The following is a 16,874-nucleotide window of genomic DNA, read 5'->3' as shown; positions in this document are numbered from 1 at the left end:
TCCTAAAACTGACACAAATGACACAAATACAGAATCAAAATGTTTTGAGATCACAAATCTAATTGTTTCTTCTCCAGAACGTTTCACAGACATATAGATCACAAAGTGCTTCATAAAGGCAAAACAATTAAAACAAAAACATAATAATAAAAACATTAATCATAAGCCTGTCTGAATAAAATATCTTTAGTTGTTTCTTCAGAGCCTGAGCAGCAGGTAAGACGCCCCCACCTGGTAGAGGATTGTGTTATTGCCAGAGTTTGAACAAAAGACATTATATTAAAACATATCTGTAAATAACAGAAACATTTAAGAATGCTATTAGTGGTAATAGGCATGTAATAAATAAGATATGAACATTGTACATAAAATAATAATACTGCATTTTTTATTTGGAAGTTCTGATGTGAACTTATTGTAACATATGAAATAATACTTCAGACAAGATGGCCTATCAGCCATCACCCTAAGCTGAGACTCATGTTACTTTCTGTAATAAAAAAAGATTCCCTTAAATTTAAATCTGTCAGGGGTTTCAATAAATCTGAATTTAACTTTATGTCTGAGTGTGCGTGTGTGTGTGATAGCTACTTGAATATAAATACAATGCCCTTGACTGTGTGTCATAAAAGTCTACCTGCTTTATTGGTAATAAGTCCAAGTACACTCTAAAAAGTGTATTTTGGCTGTAGTTCTGGACTTTTTTACATTAATCTCTCTTAATTTGTTTGGGTTAATGATGACAATTTACATTTTTGTGTTGAATCAACTTAAAAGTTACACAAAGTGAAAGTAAAAAGTTCCTTTAAATTATTAAAGGAACTTTTTACTTTCACTTTACTTGAAACAATTAAGTTCAAGTCCTACGTCTGACGTCATGACTCAAGCTTCGGTACACTGAAAAAAATAACTCTTTGGATTAACATAAAAAAATCATGGAAAGATTTTCCACCTGATTACTTTGCTTTATTTCAGCACTATGTAATTTTGTTACTCCGATTTAAAGGAAATGTGTTGGCTCAACTTAATTTATTAAGGTTATTCCAATTTAAAGCAAATGTGTTGGTTCAACTTAATTTATTAAGGTTATTCCAATTTAAAGCAAATGTGTTGGTTCAACTTAATTTATTAAGGTTATTCCAATTTAAAGCAAATGTGTTGGTTCAACTTAATTTATTAAGGTTATTCCAATTTAAAGCAAATGTGTTGGTTCAACTTAATTTTTGTGGTTGATTCAACTTATTTACTTTAGTTGGACCCAATGTAATTTAATAGAGCCAGCCTAACTAATTTTACACTGATAACTTCACACTACTTAATTACGTTGATCCAACTCATGAAAATTAAGTTAGCTGAACAAACATGCTTCATGCTGAAAGAAAGCTATTTAATCGTGTGGAAAATCTTTCTATGATCGAATTATGTTAAATCAAAGACATTTTCTTAAGTGCTATTAAATGAAGTGTTTTAAGACCACACTGAAAGAAGAAAGAACACTCAACAATGAGAAAAAGTACAACATGAACTGTATTTTCAAAATTGTTATCCATTTTCTTTTTACACAGCACAAAAAACAGCTGAGTTGAAAGTTGAAATAAACAACAAAAGGTCAGTTTTGTTATTCCAGAAAAAAACTGGGCTGTGTTTAGCATAGATCAAATTCTTAACAACATAAAAAGTGTCAGTAAATTCGCTCAACTTTGCGAACTGTAACAGTTAAAATTTAGTTTTCCATTGAGGTCTTTAGAAAAACATGTAAAGATAGATTGCTCAAGTTGTTCATCACTTCCACCCCGTCCAGGAGAATCCCAACATCCTCAATGGCATCGCCAGGCTCTGCACTCTCCGGTCGGATAACGAAGATTCCACAGACAGTCTCGGCCATTTGTGCACCTTGATGATGGGAACAAGGGTGGGGTATTGGGTGGGAGAGATTTCACATCTCATTAAATAAAAAAATAACTTTACACTTATTTGGCTGACTCACCAACAGCTAAGGTCCATCAAAGACCTGTCTGTGTTAATTGTGAGTCCAGTGATAAGATTTCCCATTTAGAAAAGGTACCATATTTTCTACATTTTCACAAAAATCGTCTTATAATGCGGTGCACCTTGTGGTAAAATACGGTATATTGTCTCATATGGAAAAACATGAAGAGAAGGGATGAATCCCAAATAGGCCCCATATTCCATGGCCTGTTCTCCTCAATTGAAATGACAGTCTGAGGATCCACCACACAGACTGTCATTCCAAACCAGTCCTACTTATGTGCAAGTACAAAGCCCTGACTCTGTACACAAACCAAACATCTTATACATGAAGAACCTGTCTTATTTCCTGGATGGAGGAAATGTCATGACTATGTGTGGTAGTTATTTCCAAATAGATCAGTACTAACATCTTAGGTAAAGTTACTTAATATTTTTGTCTGCGTATGAAACAATGCTGTTAGAAAAAAGGCTAAATAAAACAGGCCAAAGATCTTTTTGTGGAGTTTAACTCACCTAAAAATCCTCATTTTAAACCCACTTAACAATAACTGTAATTATATCAATCTTACTAATGATTATCCTTTTCTGTGGGAGAAATCTAAAAGCATCTCAAAAGTCAAATTAAAATTGAATGTACCCAAGTGAAAAAAAGAAGAGTTTTAATGATCATCTCTTACTTTAAATTTATTGGTAATTCACAGGAAGTCCAATTAACTCCAACTATCATCACCTCTTTTGTAGACACAAAGATAAATTAACATACCATGTACTCTTTCTCCAGCTTCTCTGGATCTTCATCCAGGTATGCACACAGACCTTTTAGGATCCACTCTCGTCTGACTTCAGCAGTGTTTTCCTAAATATGCAGATCAGAAAACAATGAGAACAACCGCAAAAATCCAGCAGTATACTATAGGGTCACATACTTGAAAACTTAGCAAAATTCAAAGGAAGTCACAACGAAAGTGATCAGTGGCTTGCAGTCTATTTGAAAGATCTTTAAAATTGTTATTCTCCTGTCATTATGCCATGACTAAAATTAAGTTTAACATTTTATTTAAACTTCTAACTGAAGCTGTCACCTAAGAAATATTTATGTCTGAAACAAGGATACAGTATAGGGGGATATACTGTGAAAAATCTATTTCCTCTGCCTTCTCCCAGTGCTAGAAACAACCAGTCAGTGGCAGGAGAGTTTTAGTGCTGTCAATCACAATCTCATGTTGCTGCTCATCCTTCTTCCCCCTTGCTCTGTACTATTCTGTAGCTAGCATAGGACTGATAGCAGCTCATATCTACTAGACAGAGAGAGACAACACTCCTTACAGTTCCACATCCCCACGCAAATAAAGACAAATAAAACTGACTTGCCAAATACAAGTTTAGCTGAACCCTTATGATCGCTCTAACACTAGATTCAGTCATTTTAGATCTGGCAAAACTTATCATTAGCCACTGCAATCTAAAACTTGATGGCCGATGACCCCCTTCACCAGTGCTTATGTAGGTGGATAACAGACAGGTGATGTTCTGAAAGAGATCAGATTTTCAAACATTAAAATATGTAATTCACCCTGAGCAGAGTTGTATCTGAACATTCAAACTTTTAGTACAAGTCTCTTGAATGCATCATGAATCAATCAATCAAATTTTATTTGTACAGCACATTTCAGCAGAAAGGCATTTCAAAGTGCTTTACATAATTAAAAACAGAAACACAGAGTCATGCAATATACAGTGAAACAGATAAAAAGTAAAGCCAAAAACATTAAAAACATTGAAGACATTAAAACCGCACTAAGCCTAATTTAGCTATAAGCAACTCTAAACAGGTGGGTTTTAAGTTGAGATTTAAAGGCACCCAGTGTTTCAGCTGTTCTGAAACTGAATATAACCACTGGGCACATGCAAGCATGTATGTGCAGAACAGTGGTGACTTGAACATGGTAGAAAGCAATAAAAATATAAAACATAAAAATCAAAACAAAAACCTCAACATTTCAAAATTAAACCGATAAACTTAAAAATTGTTTTTGAACTACAATTATTTATGGAAAAACAAGTACAATAACAAAATACATCTTTAGAGCAGAGGAATATATGTATTTAAAAAATAAGAAAGCTCAAGTCTGTTCATGGACTAATAGGAATAATGGACAATCCTCTGAGTGTTTCAGCCAGAAAAAAATACTAGAAATCCATAGTTAGCAGGTGGACATTTATGTGGACATTGCAAGCACATTTAAAGCTCTAACAGCAAAGGTTTCTGCAGGTTCCTCTGACTCAAATTTAATACTTTTTATTATTAATAAATGAAGAATCTGTATTACGATAGAAAGCCACAAAAGTTGTGTGTATCCAATGTCCACTCTGCATTTACCTACATAATAACAGTACTGAAATAAAATAATAATAAAAAAACATTTAAATAGACTTATGTTTGGCCCCATTGTTTACAATCCACTAAACCTCAGACTTCAGAGTTTGTATGGCACCAGATGCTGAATTTACATTAGTCCAACTTTTTTCCAGGGAGCTTTAACAACCTCAGGAGGAGCAAAACTGTGACATTTATGGGGTCCGTTTTTTGTCTTGACAGCAGCTTTGTGATCCTTACACTGCTTCATGTGATGTTAGCATGATTTGAGTACATCAATTACATAGAAACGTGACCGAACATAGAAAAAAATGTTTTTTTTTTAAGTCTGATGATTTTAATTTGCATCTTTTTATATCGATTTTTATTTTGATTTAGACGGATGAAAATAGACTGAATCTTACCTTTTTCAAATTAAGGAGATCCAAATCAGGAATCTTCCCGCTTCTCTTGAAAGAACAGTTTGAAGTTTTCCCAGACACAAGATCTCGCGTGATCTTCCGTAATTTCGCTAGCATCTCGCGTGATCTTCCATAATTTCGCTAGCATCTCGCGTGATCTTTCGTAATCTCGCCAGTGTCTCGCGTGATCTCCGGGTCTCGCTAGACCCTCTTCGGCGGGAGATTAGTCTGACTAAATTGAATCACGTTGTCTCAACTCGAATACATTTTATTAACGCTAGGTTGTTGAATTTTATGTTTATTTGACGTGATTTTGTCATATTTGCCTTTCAAACATAAAATAATTCTGTTAAACATGTTATTTTTTATAAATGCAATAACCACTTCAATTCAGTTGTGCTTTGACACAAGCATAGAGCAAGCAGGAAATGGTGCAAATGTTAGAAAAACGCTGATTAATTACCAGCTAACCATCACTTCATGTGATGTTAACACATGTTAGCCACTGACATGAGTACATCAATTACATAGTGTGAAGGTATCACTGTTAAATAAGTTGGTTTCAACTAAATTTGCATTCATCTTAATCAAGTAAAGTCAATTATTTGGTCCAAAACATTGCAAATTAGTTGGTCTGGTTCTATTAAATTACATTGGGTCCAACTAAAGTAAATAAGTTGAATCGGGATCTGCCGTGATCTCGCTCGTCGCCTCCAGCACAAGATCAGTCTGACTATAATGAATCGTGTTATCTCAACATGATTCAATTTCATAAACGTTAAGTTGATGAATTTCTTGTTTGTTCAACATGATTTTATCACGTTTTTGTTTAAAACATGAAATTATTGTGTTAAAAGTACATGATATTTTTTTATTAATCTAATAACCCCCTAAGTTCATTTTTTTGAGTGTACATGCTTCACCATGAAGCACCTGGTCAGTACAGGGTGCTGTAGTAGCACCCTGTACTGACCAGGTGCTATGGTGATGCAGGGGTAGAACACAACCCACATCAGGAGGCCTTAGTCCTGGATACGGCCATCACAGGTTCAATTTCTGACCTGACGATCTTTACTGCATGTCTTCCCCCTCTGTCATGACCTGTCTAATTACTCTAAAAATAAAGCCCAAATCTTTAGAAAATATCTTCTAAATATATTTTCATTAGAAGAAAATATCCTTTATTAATTAATTTATTTATTTGAAGTAATTTGACTTAAATTTGTCAAATTAAACCAGCTTAATATATTAATTTAGATCAACTTAATTGAATTACTTGTTAGCAATTGAAGCAATTTAATTAAGTTGGTTTAGCTATTTCATTTTTACAAAGTACAATCATGTTCCACATCAGGAAACAGTTGAATTTCTGTTTTTCTTGAAAAAGCATTTTACCATCTCTGGGTAAATAAATACTCTCCACATTATCACATGTAAAACATACATCCTTCTGTCTACTTTACTGACTCAGGTTTTACGCCCAATACACTCAAAAAAATGAACTTAGGGGGTTATTAGATTAATAAAAAAATATCATGTACTTTTAACACAATAATTTCATGTTTTAAACAAAAACGTGATAAAATCATGTTGAACAAACAAGAAATTCATCAACTTAACGTTTATGAAATTGAATCATGTTGAGATAACACGATTCATTATAGTCAGACTGATCTTGTGCTGGAGGCGACGAGCGAGATCACGGCAGATCCCGATTCAACTTATTTACTTTAGTTGGACCCAATGTAATTTAATAGAACCAGACCAACTAATTTGCAATGTTTTGGACTAAATAATTGACTTTACTTGATTAAGATGAATGCAAATTTAGTTGAAACCAACTTATTTAACAGTGATACCTTCACACTATGTAATTGATGTACTCATGTCAGTGGCTAACATGTGTTAACATCACATGAAGTGATGGTTAGCTGGTAATTAATCAGCGTTTTTCTAACATTTGCACCATTTCCTGCTTGCTCCATGCTTGTGTCAAAGCACAACTGAATTGAAGTGGTTATTGCATTTATAAAAAATAACATGTTTAACAGAATTATTTTATGTTTCAAATGCAAATATGACAAAATCACGTCAAATAAACATAAAATTCAACAACCTAGCGTTAATAAAATGTATTCGAGTTGAGACAACGTGATTCAATTTAGTCAGACTAATCTCCCGCCGAAGAGGGTCTAGCGAGACCCGGAGATCACGCGAGACACTGGCGAGATTACGAAAGATCACGCGAGATGCTAGCGAAATTATGGAAGATCACGCGAGATGCTAGCGAAATTACGGAAGATCACGCGAGATCTTGTGTCTGGGAAAACTTCAAACTGTTCTTTCAAGAGAAGCGGGAAGATTCCTGATTTGGATCTGCTTAATTTGAAAAAGGTAAGATTCAGTCTATTTTCATCCGTCTAAATCAAAATAAAAATCGAAATAAAAAGATGCAAATTAAAATCATCAGACTTAAAAAAAAACATTTTTTTCTATGTTCGGTCACGTTTCTATGTAATTGATGTACTCAAATCATGCTAACATCACATGAAGCAGTGTAAGGATCACAAAGCTGCTGTCAAGACAAAAAACGGACCCCATAAATGTCACAGTTTTGCTCCTCCTGAGGTTGTTAAAGCTCCCTGGAAAAAAGTTGGACTGATGTAAATTCAGCATCTGGTGCCATACAAACTCTGAAGTCTGAGGTTTAGTGGATTGTAAACAATGGGGCCAAACATAAGTCTATTTAAATGTTTTTTTATTATTATTTTATTTCAGTACTGTTATTATGTAGGTAAATGCAGAGTGGACATTGGATACACACACACTTTTGTGGCTTTCTATCGTAATACAGATTCTTCATTTATTAATAATAAAAAGTATTAAATTTGAGTCAGAGGAACCTGCGGAAACCTTTGCTGTTAGAGCTTTAAATGTGCTTGCAATGTCCACATAAATGTCCACCTGCTAACTATGGATTTCTAGTATTTTTTTCTGGCTGAAACACTCAGAGGATTGTCCATTATTCCTATTAGTCCATGAACAGACTTGAGCTTTCTTATTTTTTAAATACATATATCCTCCTGAGACCCAGAGAAAAAAAAGTTTTTGAATTTCAATTTTTTTTACACTACATGACTCTTTGGTGTGAAAAAACATCACTACAATTGAAAAAATTTCAAAACATGTTTTTATTTATTTTTTAGAGTATGTCCTTTGGAGAGGACATCGGGACTCTCTTGTGGCAAATATGAACACATTTCGAGGCATACATTTACCTCTGAACTCTGACAATCTTTAGTGCTGTAAATTTCAAATGGCTACACCATTCAAGCCAGTGGTTCAGATTTCCAGGGACCTCATTCAGCTTATCAAAAGCAAGCTGATTAGTGTAGTTTAATCAGGTGTGTTAGTTCTGTTTTGGTTTGTGGTAGTCCATAAAGCAGTTCTTCTTCTTTGAGATGCAGAGGTACATGTTGCATTTGATGCACTTTATGTAGGTTTTTCCAGTGCACCCTTCTGCTCTGCACCTGGAACTATTAGGATTGTCCATCATCTGTGGCAAATGGACAGCTCCATACTTTCTCACTTCCTTATCTGGCTGGGGCCTCCTTCTCTTCTGTGATGGAACGTACTCCTCATCATTCGACGCATCAGATTCAATTGGATTAGGTTGGCCTGACTGCCCCTGGGCAATCAGTTCCTCACCTAAGAGCAGTTTGAAGTCATGGTATTGGAGAGTTTTCTTCATAGGTCGTGCCAAAGCTTGGCTGTCTTCCTTATACTGTAATCAGGAGTTGGTGATAGCCAGATCGAAGAAGTGTAGGATTGTGCGTACAGTCCACTTCCTTGTGCGGTTAGCCATTCTATAAAAACTAAGCATTCTATCACACATATCAACCCCACCCATGTTGGTGTTGTACTCTGCCACCACTGCAGGTCTGGACACTTGAACATGCCTTTTGTCTTTCAGTGACCATCTGGTCCGGGTATCCTGGGGCTCTATTCCATGCACTGTTGATGCCATGAGTACAGGTTTATTGTCAACCCATTTTGTCACAGCCAGCTCAGGATGTTTCCTTGTCACCATTACAGAGGAGCCTCTTCCTTGTTTCAACAACTCTTTATCAGATGTAATGTTACAATCCTTTGGGAGTCTATTTTTCATCAATGTTCCACTTGCAGGCAGACCCATTTCTAGCAATTTATCCAGTAGTTTTATTGAGGTGAAATACCTAGACAGACAGACACAAACACAAAAAATAAAAAATAAGTGTCATTTGTTTACAGAGAATCATCATCAACAGCACCACAATTGACGTTTATACCTGTCAAAGTACAGGTGAGTTCCCCTGGGAATGGACTCAGTCAACCGAAGAACTGCATTTGCTCCTATTCCAAGTCCTGTGTCTCTGCCGACAAAGGTGTTTTTTCCTTGGTAGACTTCAAAATCCAATACAATTCCAGTTGGAGTAGCGAGAACAAACACCTTCAATCCGGTTGGATTTGGCTTGCCAGGAACGAATTGACGGACTGGACATCGACCAGTAAAGGGAATCATTTGTTCATCAATGGAAACATTTCCTGGCCTGGGTAGGTTTAGGCAACCTTGTTGCACCTTCTTCAAAAGTGGACTGACTCTCCAAAGCATATTGAGCTTCCTCTCTTCTTCAGTTACATCAAGATCATTAGTGATTTTCAAAGAACATCTGATCTTGAAAAAGCGATCCCTTGTCATCGACTCAGCAACTATTGGCACTCTTGTTTTTTTGGCCCAATACATTTTGATTTTTGGGTAACCAAGGCATGCCATGTACACTGAGACTCCAAACCAGGTCTTAATCTCCTCAGGTGTTGTATTCAGACTTGAGCCTGACACCTGAATCTGTCTCTGGTTTGTGCAAAAGGACATGTCCTCAAAAACTTTGTTGTCAATGTACTGCTCAAAGTATTTTGATGGTGGCCAGTCTACACGGTTTGGGGCAGTACAGACAACCTCTCCGGAGTCTTCCAGCACAGGCAGGAATCTTAAGAGACAGACAAATACATTAAATAATTATGTCCTCTAAAAGTGATAGTTCATCCAAAAAAATACTCTTATCTGTCTAAGCTTATCTACTCTTGTCTCAGAAGCCTACGTGTTAGTTTTGGTCCAAAGTGGGCGACGGGCCCGTGCATCCTCAACTTCACTCTCCTCTTCCTCACTTGATGCCTCATCCTCTGAACTCCCGACCTCAAAATCACCGTCAATCTGTCCCTCTTGGTCCTCCTCATCTGACAAATCTATGTCTGAGTCTCCATCAATAATCCTGTTTAGGATTTTCTCTGCCTCAGTCAGTGAGCTGATTTCTATTAAAACAGGTTAAAAAAATAAAAAGCAAATCCTGATGTCCTCTTTGGAGGACACACATAAACAGGTTATGTTTTATCCCAACAAATAATTAAACTGCTCTGAAAATCCACCTAACTATTCCTTAGATGTTCATTTACTAGAAGCAATCTGAATATTAAACTCACAAAGCTCATAATTAGAAAATAATATACTTACCTTTCTTCTTTCGATAAAATGTGCTCACAGGGATGGCAGCCATTGTGAAGAATCAGAAAGAAAATTCCAGAAAAGCCCCACCCCCACACATGTCATATCATTGGAAAGCCCAGGATGTCCTCTCTAAGGACCAACAGGATTTAACACAGTGGCATGTATAGTTTCAGAGTTATGAACAAAAAACCTATGTACTCCACAGAGGACAAAAATGCATTGCTGGGTCTCAGGAGGATATTCCTCTGCTCTAAAGATGTATTTTGTTATTGTACTTGTTTTTCCATAAGTAATTGTAGTTCAAAAACAATTTTTAAGTTTATCGGTTTAATTTTGAAATGTTGAGGTTTTTGTTTTGATTTTTATGTTTTATATTTTTATTGCTTTCTACCATGTTCAAGTCACCACTGTTCTGCACATACATGCTTGCATGTGCCCAGTGGTTATATTCAGTTTCAGAACAGCTGAAACACTGGGTGCCTTTAAATCTCAACTTAAAACCCACCTGTTTAGAGTTGCTTAGCTAAATTAGGCTTAGTGCGGTTTTAATGTCTTCAATGTTTTTAATGTTTTTGACTTTACTTTTTATCTGTTTCACTGTATATTAAATGTTGCATGACTCTGTGTTTCTGTTTTTAATTATGTAAAGCCCTTTGAAATGCCTTTCTGCTGAAATGTGCTGTACAAATAAAATTTGATTGATTGATTCATGATGCATTCAAGAGACTTGTACTAAAAGTTTGAATGTTCAGATACAACTCTGCTCAGGGTGAATTACATATTTTAATGTTTGAAAATCTGATCTCTTTCAGAACATCACCTGTCTGTTATCCACCTACATAAGCACTGGTGAAGGGGGTCATCGGCCATCAAGTTTTAGATTGCAGTGGCTAATGATAAGTTTTGCCAGATCTAAAATGACTGAATCAAGTGTTAGAGCGATTATAAGGGTTCAGCTGAACTTGTATTTGGTAAGTCAGTTTTATTTGTCTTTATTTGCGTGGGGATGTGGAACTGTAAGGAGTGTTGTCTCTCTCTGTCTAGTAGATATGAGCTGCTATCAGCCCTATGCTAGCTACAGAATAGTACAGAGCAAGGGGGAAGAAGGATGAGCAGCAACATGAGATTGTGATTGACAGCACTAAAACTCTCCTGCCACTGACTGGTTGTTTCTAGCACTGGGAGAAGGCAGAGGAAATAGATTTTTCACAGTATATCCCCCTATACTGTACCCTTGTTTCAGACATAAATATTTCTTAGGTGACAGCTTCAGTTAGAAGTTTAAATAAAATGTTAAACTTAATTTTAGTCATGGCATAATGAAAGGAGAATAACAATTTTAAAGATCTTTCAAATAGGCTGCAAGCCACTGATCACTTTCGTTGTGACATCCTTTGAATGTAGCTAAGTTTTCAAGTATGTGACCCTATAGTATACTGCTGGATTTTTGCGGTTGTTCTCATTGTTTTCTGATCTGCATATTTAGGAAAACACGGCTGAAGTCAGACAAGGGTGGATCCTAAAAGGTCTGTCTGTGTTACCTGAATGAAGATCCAGAGAAGCTGGAGAAAGAGTACATGGTATATTAATTTATCTTTGTGTCTACAAAAGAGGTGATAATAGTTGGAGTTAATTGGACTTCCTGTGAATTACCAATAAATTTAAAGTAAGAGAAGATCATTAAAACTTTTTTTTTCACTTGGGTACATTCAATTTTAATTTGACTTTTGAGATGCTTTTAGATTTGTCCCACAGAAAAGGATAATCATTAGTAAGATTGATATAATTACAGTTATTGTTAAGTGGGTTTAAAATGAGGATTTTTAGGTGAGTTAAACTCCACAAAAAGATCTTTGGCCTGTTTTATTTAGCCTTTTTTTCTAACAGCATTGTTTCATATGCAGACAAAAATATGAACTAACTTTACCTAAGATGTTAGTACTGATCTATTTGGAAATAACTACCACACATAGTCATGACATTTCCTCCATCCAGGAAATAAGACAGGTTCTTCATGTATAAGATGTTTGGTTTGTGTACAGAGTCAGGGCTTTGTTTGCACATAAGTAGGACTGGTTTAGAATGACAGTCTGTGTGGTGGATCCTCAGACTGTCATTTCAATTGAGGAGAACAGGCCATGGAATATGGGGCCTATTTGGGATTCATCCCTTCTCTTCATGTTTTTCCATATGAGACAATATACCGTATTTTCCGCACCACAAGGTGCACCGCATTATAAGACGATTTTTGTGAAAATGTAGAAAATATGGTACCTTTTCTAAATGGGAAATCTTACCACTGGACTCACAATTAACACAGACAGGTCTTTGATGGACCTTAGCTGTTGGTGAGTCAGCCAAACAAGTGTAAAGTTATTTTTTTATTTAATGAGATGTGAAATCTCTCCTCCCCAAATCCCCACCCTTGTTCCCATCATCAAGGTGCACAAATGGCCGAGACTGTCTGTGGAATCTTCGTTATCCGACCGGAGAGTGCAGAGCCTGGCGATGCCATTGAGGATGTTGGGATTCTCCTGGACGGGGTGGAAGTGATGAACAACTTGAGCAATGCATCTTTACATGTTTTTCTAAAGACCGCAATGGAAAACTAAATTTTAACTGTTACAGTTCGCAAAGTTGAGCGAATTTACTGACACTTTTTATGTTGTTAAGAATTTGATCTATGCTAAACACAGCCCAGTTTTTTTCTGGAAAAACAAAACTGACCTTTTGTTGTTTATTTCAACTTTCAACTCAGCTGTTTTTTGTGCTGTGTAAAAAGAAAATGGATAACAATTTTGAAAATACAGTTCATGTTGTACTTTTTCTCATTGTTGAGTGTTCTTTCTTCTTTCAGTGTGGTCTTAAAACACTTAATTTAATAGCACTTAAGAAAATGTCTTTGAATTAACATAATTCAATCATGGAAAGATTTTCCACACGATTAAATAGCTTTCTTTCAGCATGAAGCATGTTTGTTCAGCTAACTTAATTTTCATGAGTTGGATCAACGTAATTAAGTAGTGTGAAGTTATCAGTGTAAAATTAGTTAGGCTGGCTCTATTAAATTACATTGGGTCCAACTAAAGTAAATAAGTTGAATCAACCACAAAAATTAAGTTGAACCAACACATTTCCTTTAAATTGGAATAACCTTAATAAATTAAGTTGAACCAACACATTTGCTTTAAATTGGAATAACCTTAATAAATTAAGTTGAACCAACACATTTGCTTTAAATTGGAATAACCTTAATAAATTAAGTTGAACCAACACATTTGCTTTAAATTGGAATAACCTTAATAAATTAAGTTGAACCAACACATTTCCTTTAAATTGGAATAACCTTAATAAATTAAGTTGAACCAACACATTTCCTTTAAATTGGAATAACCTTAATAAATTAAGTTGAACCAACACATTTGCTTTAAATTGGAATAACCTTAATAAATTAAGTTGAACCAACACATTTCCTTTAAATTGGAATAACCTTAATAAATTAAGTTGAGCCAACACATTTCCTTTAAATTGGAGTAACAGAATTACATAGTGCTGAAATAAAGCAAAGTAATCAGGTGGAAAATCTTTCCATGATTTTTTTATGTTGATCCAAAGAGTTATTTTTTTCAGTGTACCAGGTTTAAGAATCATAGAGCACAACTGTGGAGGGAGGCGGCACTGAAAATGAGCTCAGACTGAGGCATGCACTCTGATTGGCTAGTCAGACACAGACCTAAAAAGGGGAAAACTTACAGAGATTCATTTCTTTCATCACTGCATTTTAAGCACAATGACTCCTCCAGCCTTTGCTTTGTATTTAGTTTCTCTACTTGTTGTGATATCGGGTAAGCTTTTTTTATGATTCTTTCATTCTCACCGTTCACAGCTCCTTCCATTGTAATTTCATCAGATTTCTTGTCGTCTATATGGTTTTGTCTGCAGCTCATAAACCAGCTCCCACACATTTGTCATTACTTATGGAATCAGCTGAAGTTGGAGGCAGTGCAACTTTGCAGTGCCTCTGTTGGGATGATGCAGCTCTGATGTTTTACTGGTACAAACAAACTCAGGGGAAGGAACCAAGGCTCATCTACAATTTCTACAAGCATAGCAATAAAGGCCATTTTGAAGATGAATTTGACACCTCTCGTTTCTCTTTAGATAGTGAAAACCACCGGAACATTTTGCTGAACATATCCGATTTGAGGATGTCAGACTCAGCGACTTATTACTGTATAAAGAGCGACATGACTGACTTCAAGTTTTGTGAGGGGACTACACTCATTGTGAAAGGTTCTGGACTAAACCTCCCAACATCACTCCAACAGTCTGAGACGGAGCCCATCCGATCACTGAACTGCTCAGTTCAAACTGGGAGCTGTGGTGCAGAGCACTGGTTTAGGAACTCTGGAGAATTTCAGCCTGGGTTGATTTACAGCCCGGCGGGCGATAAGAATCAGTGTGAGAGGAAACGCAAGACATCAACAAACAGCTGTACTTTCAACTTGCCAATGGAGAACCTGAATAAGTCACAAAATGGAGCTGATTTCTGTGCTGTTGTTTCATGTGGACACATACTGTTTGGAGACGAGACCATCGTCCACTCTGAAGGTAGGAAAGTCACCTCAGTTCAAGAGTCCTGAAACAATAACTCCAGGCCTTCATTTATTCAACAGCATCCAGATTCTGTAGCTCTTCTTGTAAATTGTTAGCAGTTATTGAGTTATTTACACCTGACTCACTGAGGGGTTTCTAGAACTTTCATTTGAATTCAAATCGTTCAACCAAGAGATTGTACCAAGATCATTGGTAATGGAGGATATATTTATTTTTTTTTTTTTTTGTATTTTACTCTTATAACATTGTATGGGTTCAAGTTGTGGGTTGATGGTTTAATAGGACATTTAGCCTATCAGATCATGAATAAGCCTTCATGAATATTTATGACTGTTGTCATAAAGAGTCATTCGGTAAATTACGACACTTTTAATACAAAGTTGACATTATTCAAAATGTCTTTGTTATGACAATTTGACATTAACCAAAAGATAATTACTGATATAAATTTGTTATAAAAGTAAAGATAAAGATTGCACTTTAAAAATCAGGTAACTTTATGTTATTAAAGGTAAAGTTTAAACAGTAATGATTTCCTGGTTAATGTCAAGTTGTCATAACAAAGACATTTTGAATAATGTCAACTTTGTATTAAAAGCGTCATAATTTACCGAATGACGCTTTATGACAACAGTCATAAATATTCATGAAGGCTTATTCATGTTCATGACAGGTGTTATGTCATGTTTATGAAAGTGTCATGATAGTCTTATTCACCCCCTTCAAATAAAGTGTTACCAAGTTTTCTGTTATTGTAATTTCTTTGTGAATGTGGAGACGTTATCCTAAAGACACAAACCAAAATCTGTTGTGTTTTCTGCTGCTCGTCTCCCAGGTGACTCTGCCTCCATTGTCTTGGTTTATCTCCTGAGTGGAGCTTTGTCATTCACCACCCTGCTAGCAGCTACACTGGCCTTCTCAGTGTTAAGACTGAGCAAAAGACACAGTCAGCAAACAGGTAGCTGCTGTCATTTAAAACTCTGCGTAGCAGCTGCACAGTGAGAGTAAATGTGATTTTATCCTCCTTTACAGATGTCAGTGACACATTTTATACAAGAAACGCTCTAACTGCTCAGGTAAGAATCATCCTCTCGAGAGTTATAGTCTACTTCTGTTTCAGTGCTGTATTTTCTCTGTTTTATATTTTGTCTGCAGCAGCTCCAGGGTGGAGAAAACCCCCAATATGCTGCTGTGAACGCTATGAAACAAAACATGTCAGAAGGAGCAAAGGAGATCTTCAGTGAATGTGTGTATTCTGCTGTGAGGCAGTAGAGTTCTGTAGGTGGTGCTGATGTTGATGATTGTGAAAAACATGTTTGTCTTTATCTGACTTTATCACAGGGTCTAAAGGTGATATGTAAACTTGTAATAAAGTTTTGTACAAAGCTAACACCTGCTGTCTTTGATTCAGAGCGTGAATGTAGGGAATAAGAGAGGTGAGACAGCAGCAGCTACGACCCGACTGCTGAATACCGACGGGACGTTTGGCTCCCAAACGGCTCGTAATCTATGATCATATGCGACCCCATATTGAAACCAGAGCAGTCGCCATTAACATGTTAACACAAGTGATTCATCTGAAAATTTGAATGTGTTAATGATTTTGAAAAACTAAAAAAATTGAAAACAATAATTGCAACATGTCCGATGTAGGTCAGAAAGCTGGAAGGTCAGAAAAATTATGAGAAAGAAGGACAGAAGAAAAGAATAATAGGAAGCAAGAATTCCATAAGATAGCAGGAAAAAAGGTAGGAGGGAGCCAAGGCAGAAAGGAATGAAGGAAGAAAAACAGGACACAACAGAAGGAGAGACTAATCGTATAAGGAAGGAAGGTAGGGAGGCTGATGAAACTATGACATCACTACTTTTGAATTGGAATTCCTACAACAAAATTATTGAATTTTTTTCAGGGTGTTTCCTATACAGCCAGACATTAAATCACTCT

The 16,874-nt window shown here is 36.0% G+C and overlaps 1 protein-coding gene and 3 long non-coding RNA genes across 6 annotated transcripts; 3 read left to right on the top strand and 1 right to left on the bottom strand.

Annotated features, from left to right (window-relative positions):
- Positions 1–1,509: 1,509 nt before the first annotated feature.
- On the bottom strand, positions 1,510–2,888 carry LOC148153869 (uncharacterized). The gene is made up of 2 exons (XR_015766202.1): positions 2,756–2,888; positions 1,510–1,893 (listed from the first exon to the last, which is right to left on the bottom strand). It is a non-coding gene; the product is annotated as an uncharacterized LOC148153869 (long non-coding RNA).
- Positions 2,889–9,003: 6,115 nt separating this feature from the next.
- On the top strand, positions 9,004–10,463 carry LOC148153868 (uncharacterized). Its single transcript, XR_015766159.1, has 3 exons — positions 9,004–9,112; positions 9,213–9,363; positions 10,349–10,463. It is a non-coding gene; the product is annotated as an uncharacterized LOC148153868 (long non-coding RNA).
- Positions 10,464–10,608: 145 nt separating this feature from the next.
- LOC148153867 (uncharacterized) lies at positions 10,609–13,138 on the top strand. The gene is made up of 2 exons (XR_015766158.1): positions 10,609–11,892; positions 12,755–13,138. It is a non-coding gene; the product is annotated as an uncharacterized LOC148153867 (long non-coding RNA).
- A 917-nt stretch (positions 13,139–14,055) lies between these two features.
- LOC106917244 (immunoglobulin kappa light chain-like) lies at positions 14,056–16,319 on the top strand. Of its 3 annotated transcripts, none has more exons than XM_014986056.2 (5): positions 14,056–14,157; positions 14,255–14,923; positions 15,765–15,887; positions 15,962–16,005; positions 16,088–16,319. In XM_014986056.2, the coding sequence occupies exons 1-5, from the start codon at positions 14,103–14,105 to the stop codon at positions 16,199–16,201; spliced, it is 1,005 nt and encodes a 334-aa protein (XP_014841542.2). In that variant the 5' UTR covers positions 14,056–14,102; the 3' UTR covers positions 16,202–16,319. The 3 variants fall into 3 exon arrangements, with proteins under 3 accessions (XP_014841542.2, XP_014841541.2, XP_014841540.2); XM_014986055.2 differs by having other exon boundaries at positions 16,085–16,319; XM_014986054.2 differs by having other exon boundaries at positions 15,962–16,319.
- The last annotated feature ends 555 nt before the right edge of the window (positions 16,320–16,874 follow it).

This window comes from Poecilia mexicana, unplaced genomic scaffold (assembly GCF_051168715.1).
Source record: "Poecilia mexicana isolate PSO_F unplaced genomic scaffold, ASM5116871v1 scaffold_18, whole genome shotgun sequence".
Lineage (NCBI taxonomy): Eukaryota > Metazoa > Chordata > Actinopteri > Cyprinodontiformes > Poeciliidae > Poecilia > Poecilia mexicana.
Note: the sequence above shows the minus strand (reverse complement) of the source record. Positions and strands in the feature narration are given on the sequence as shown.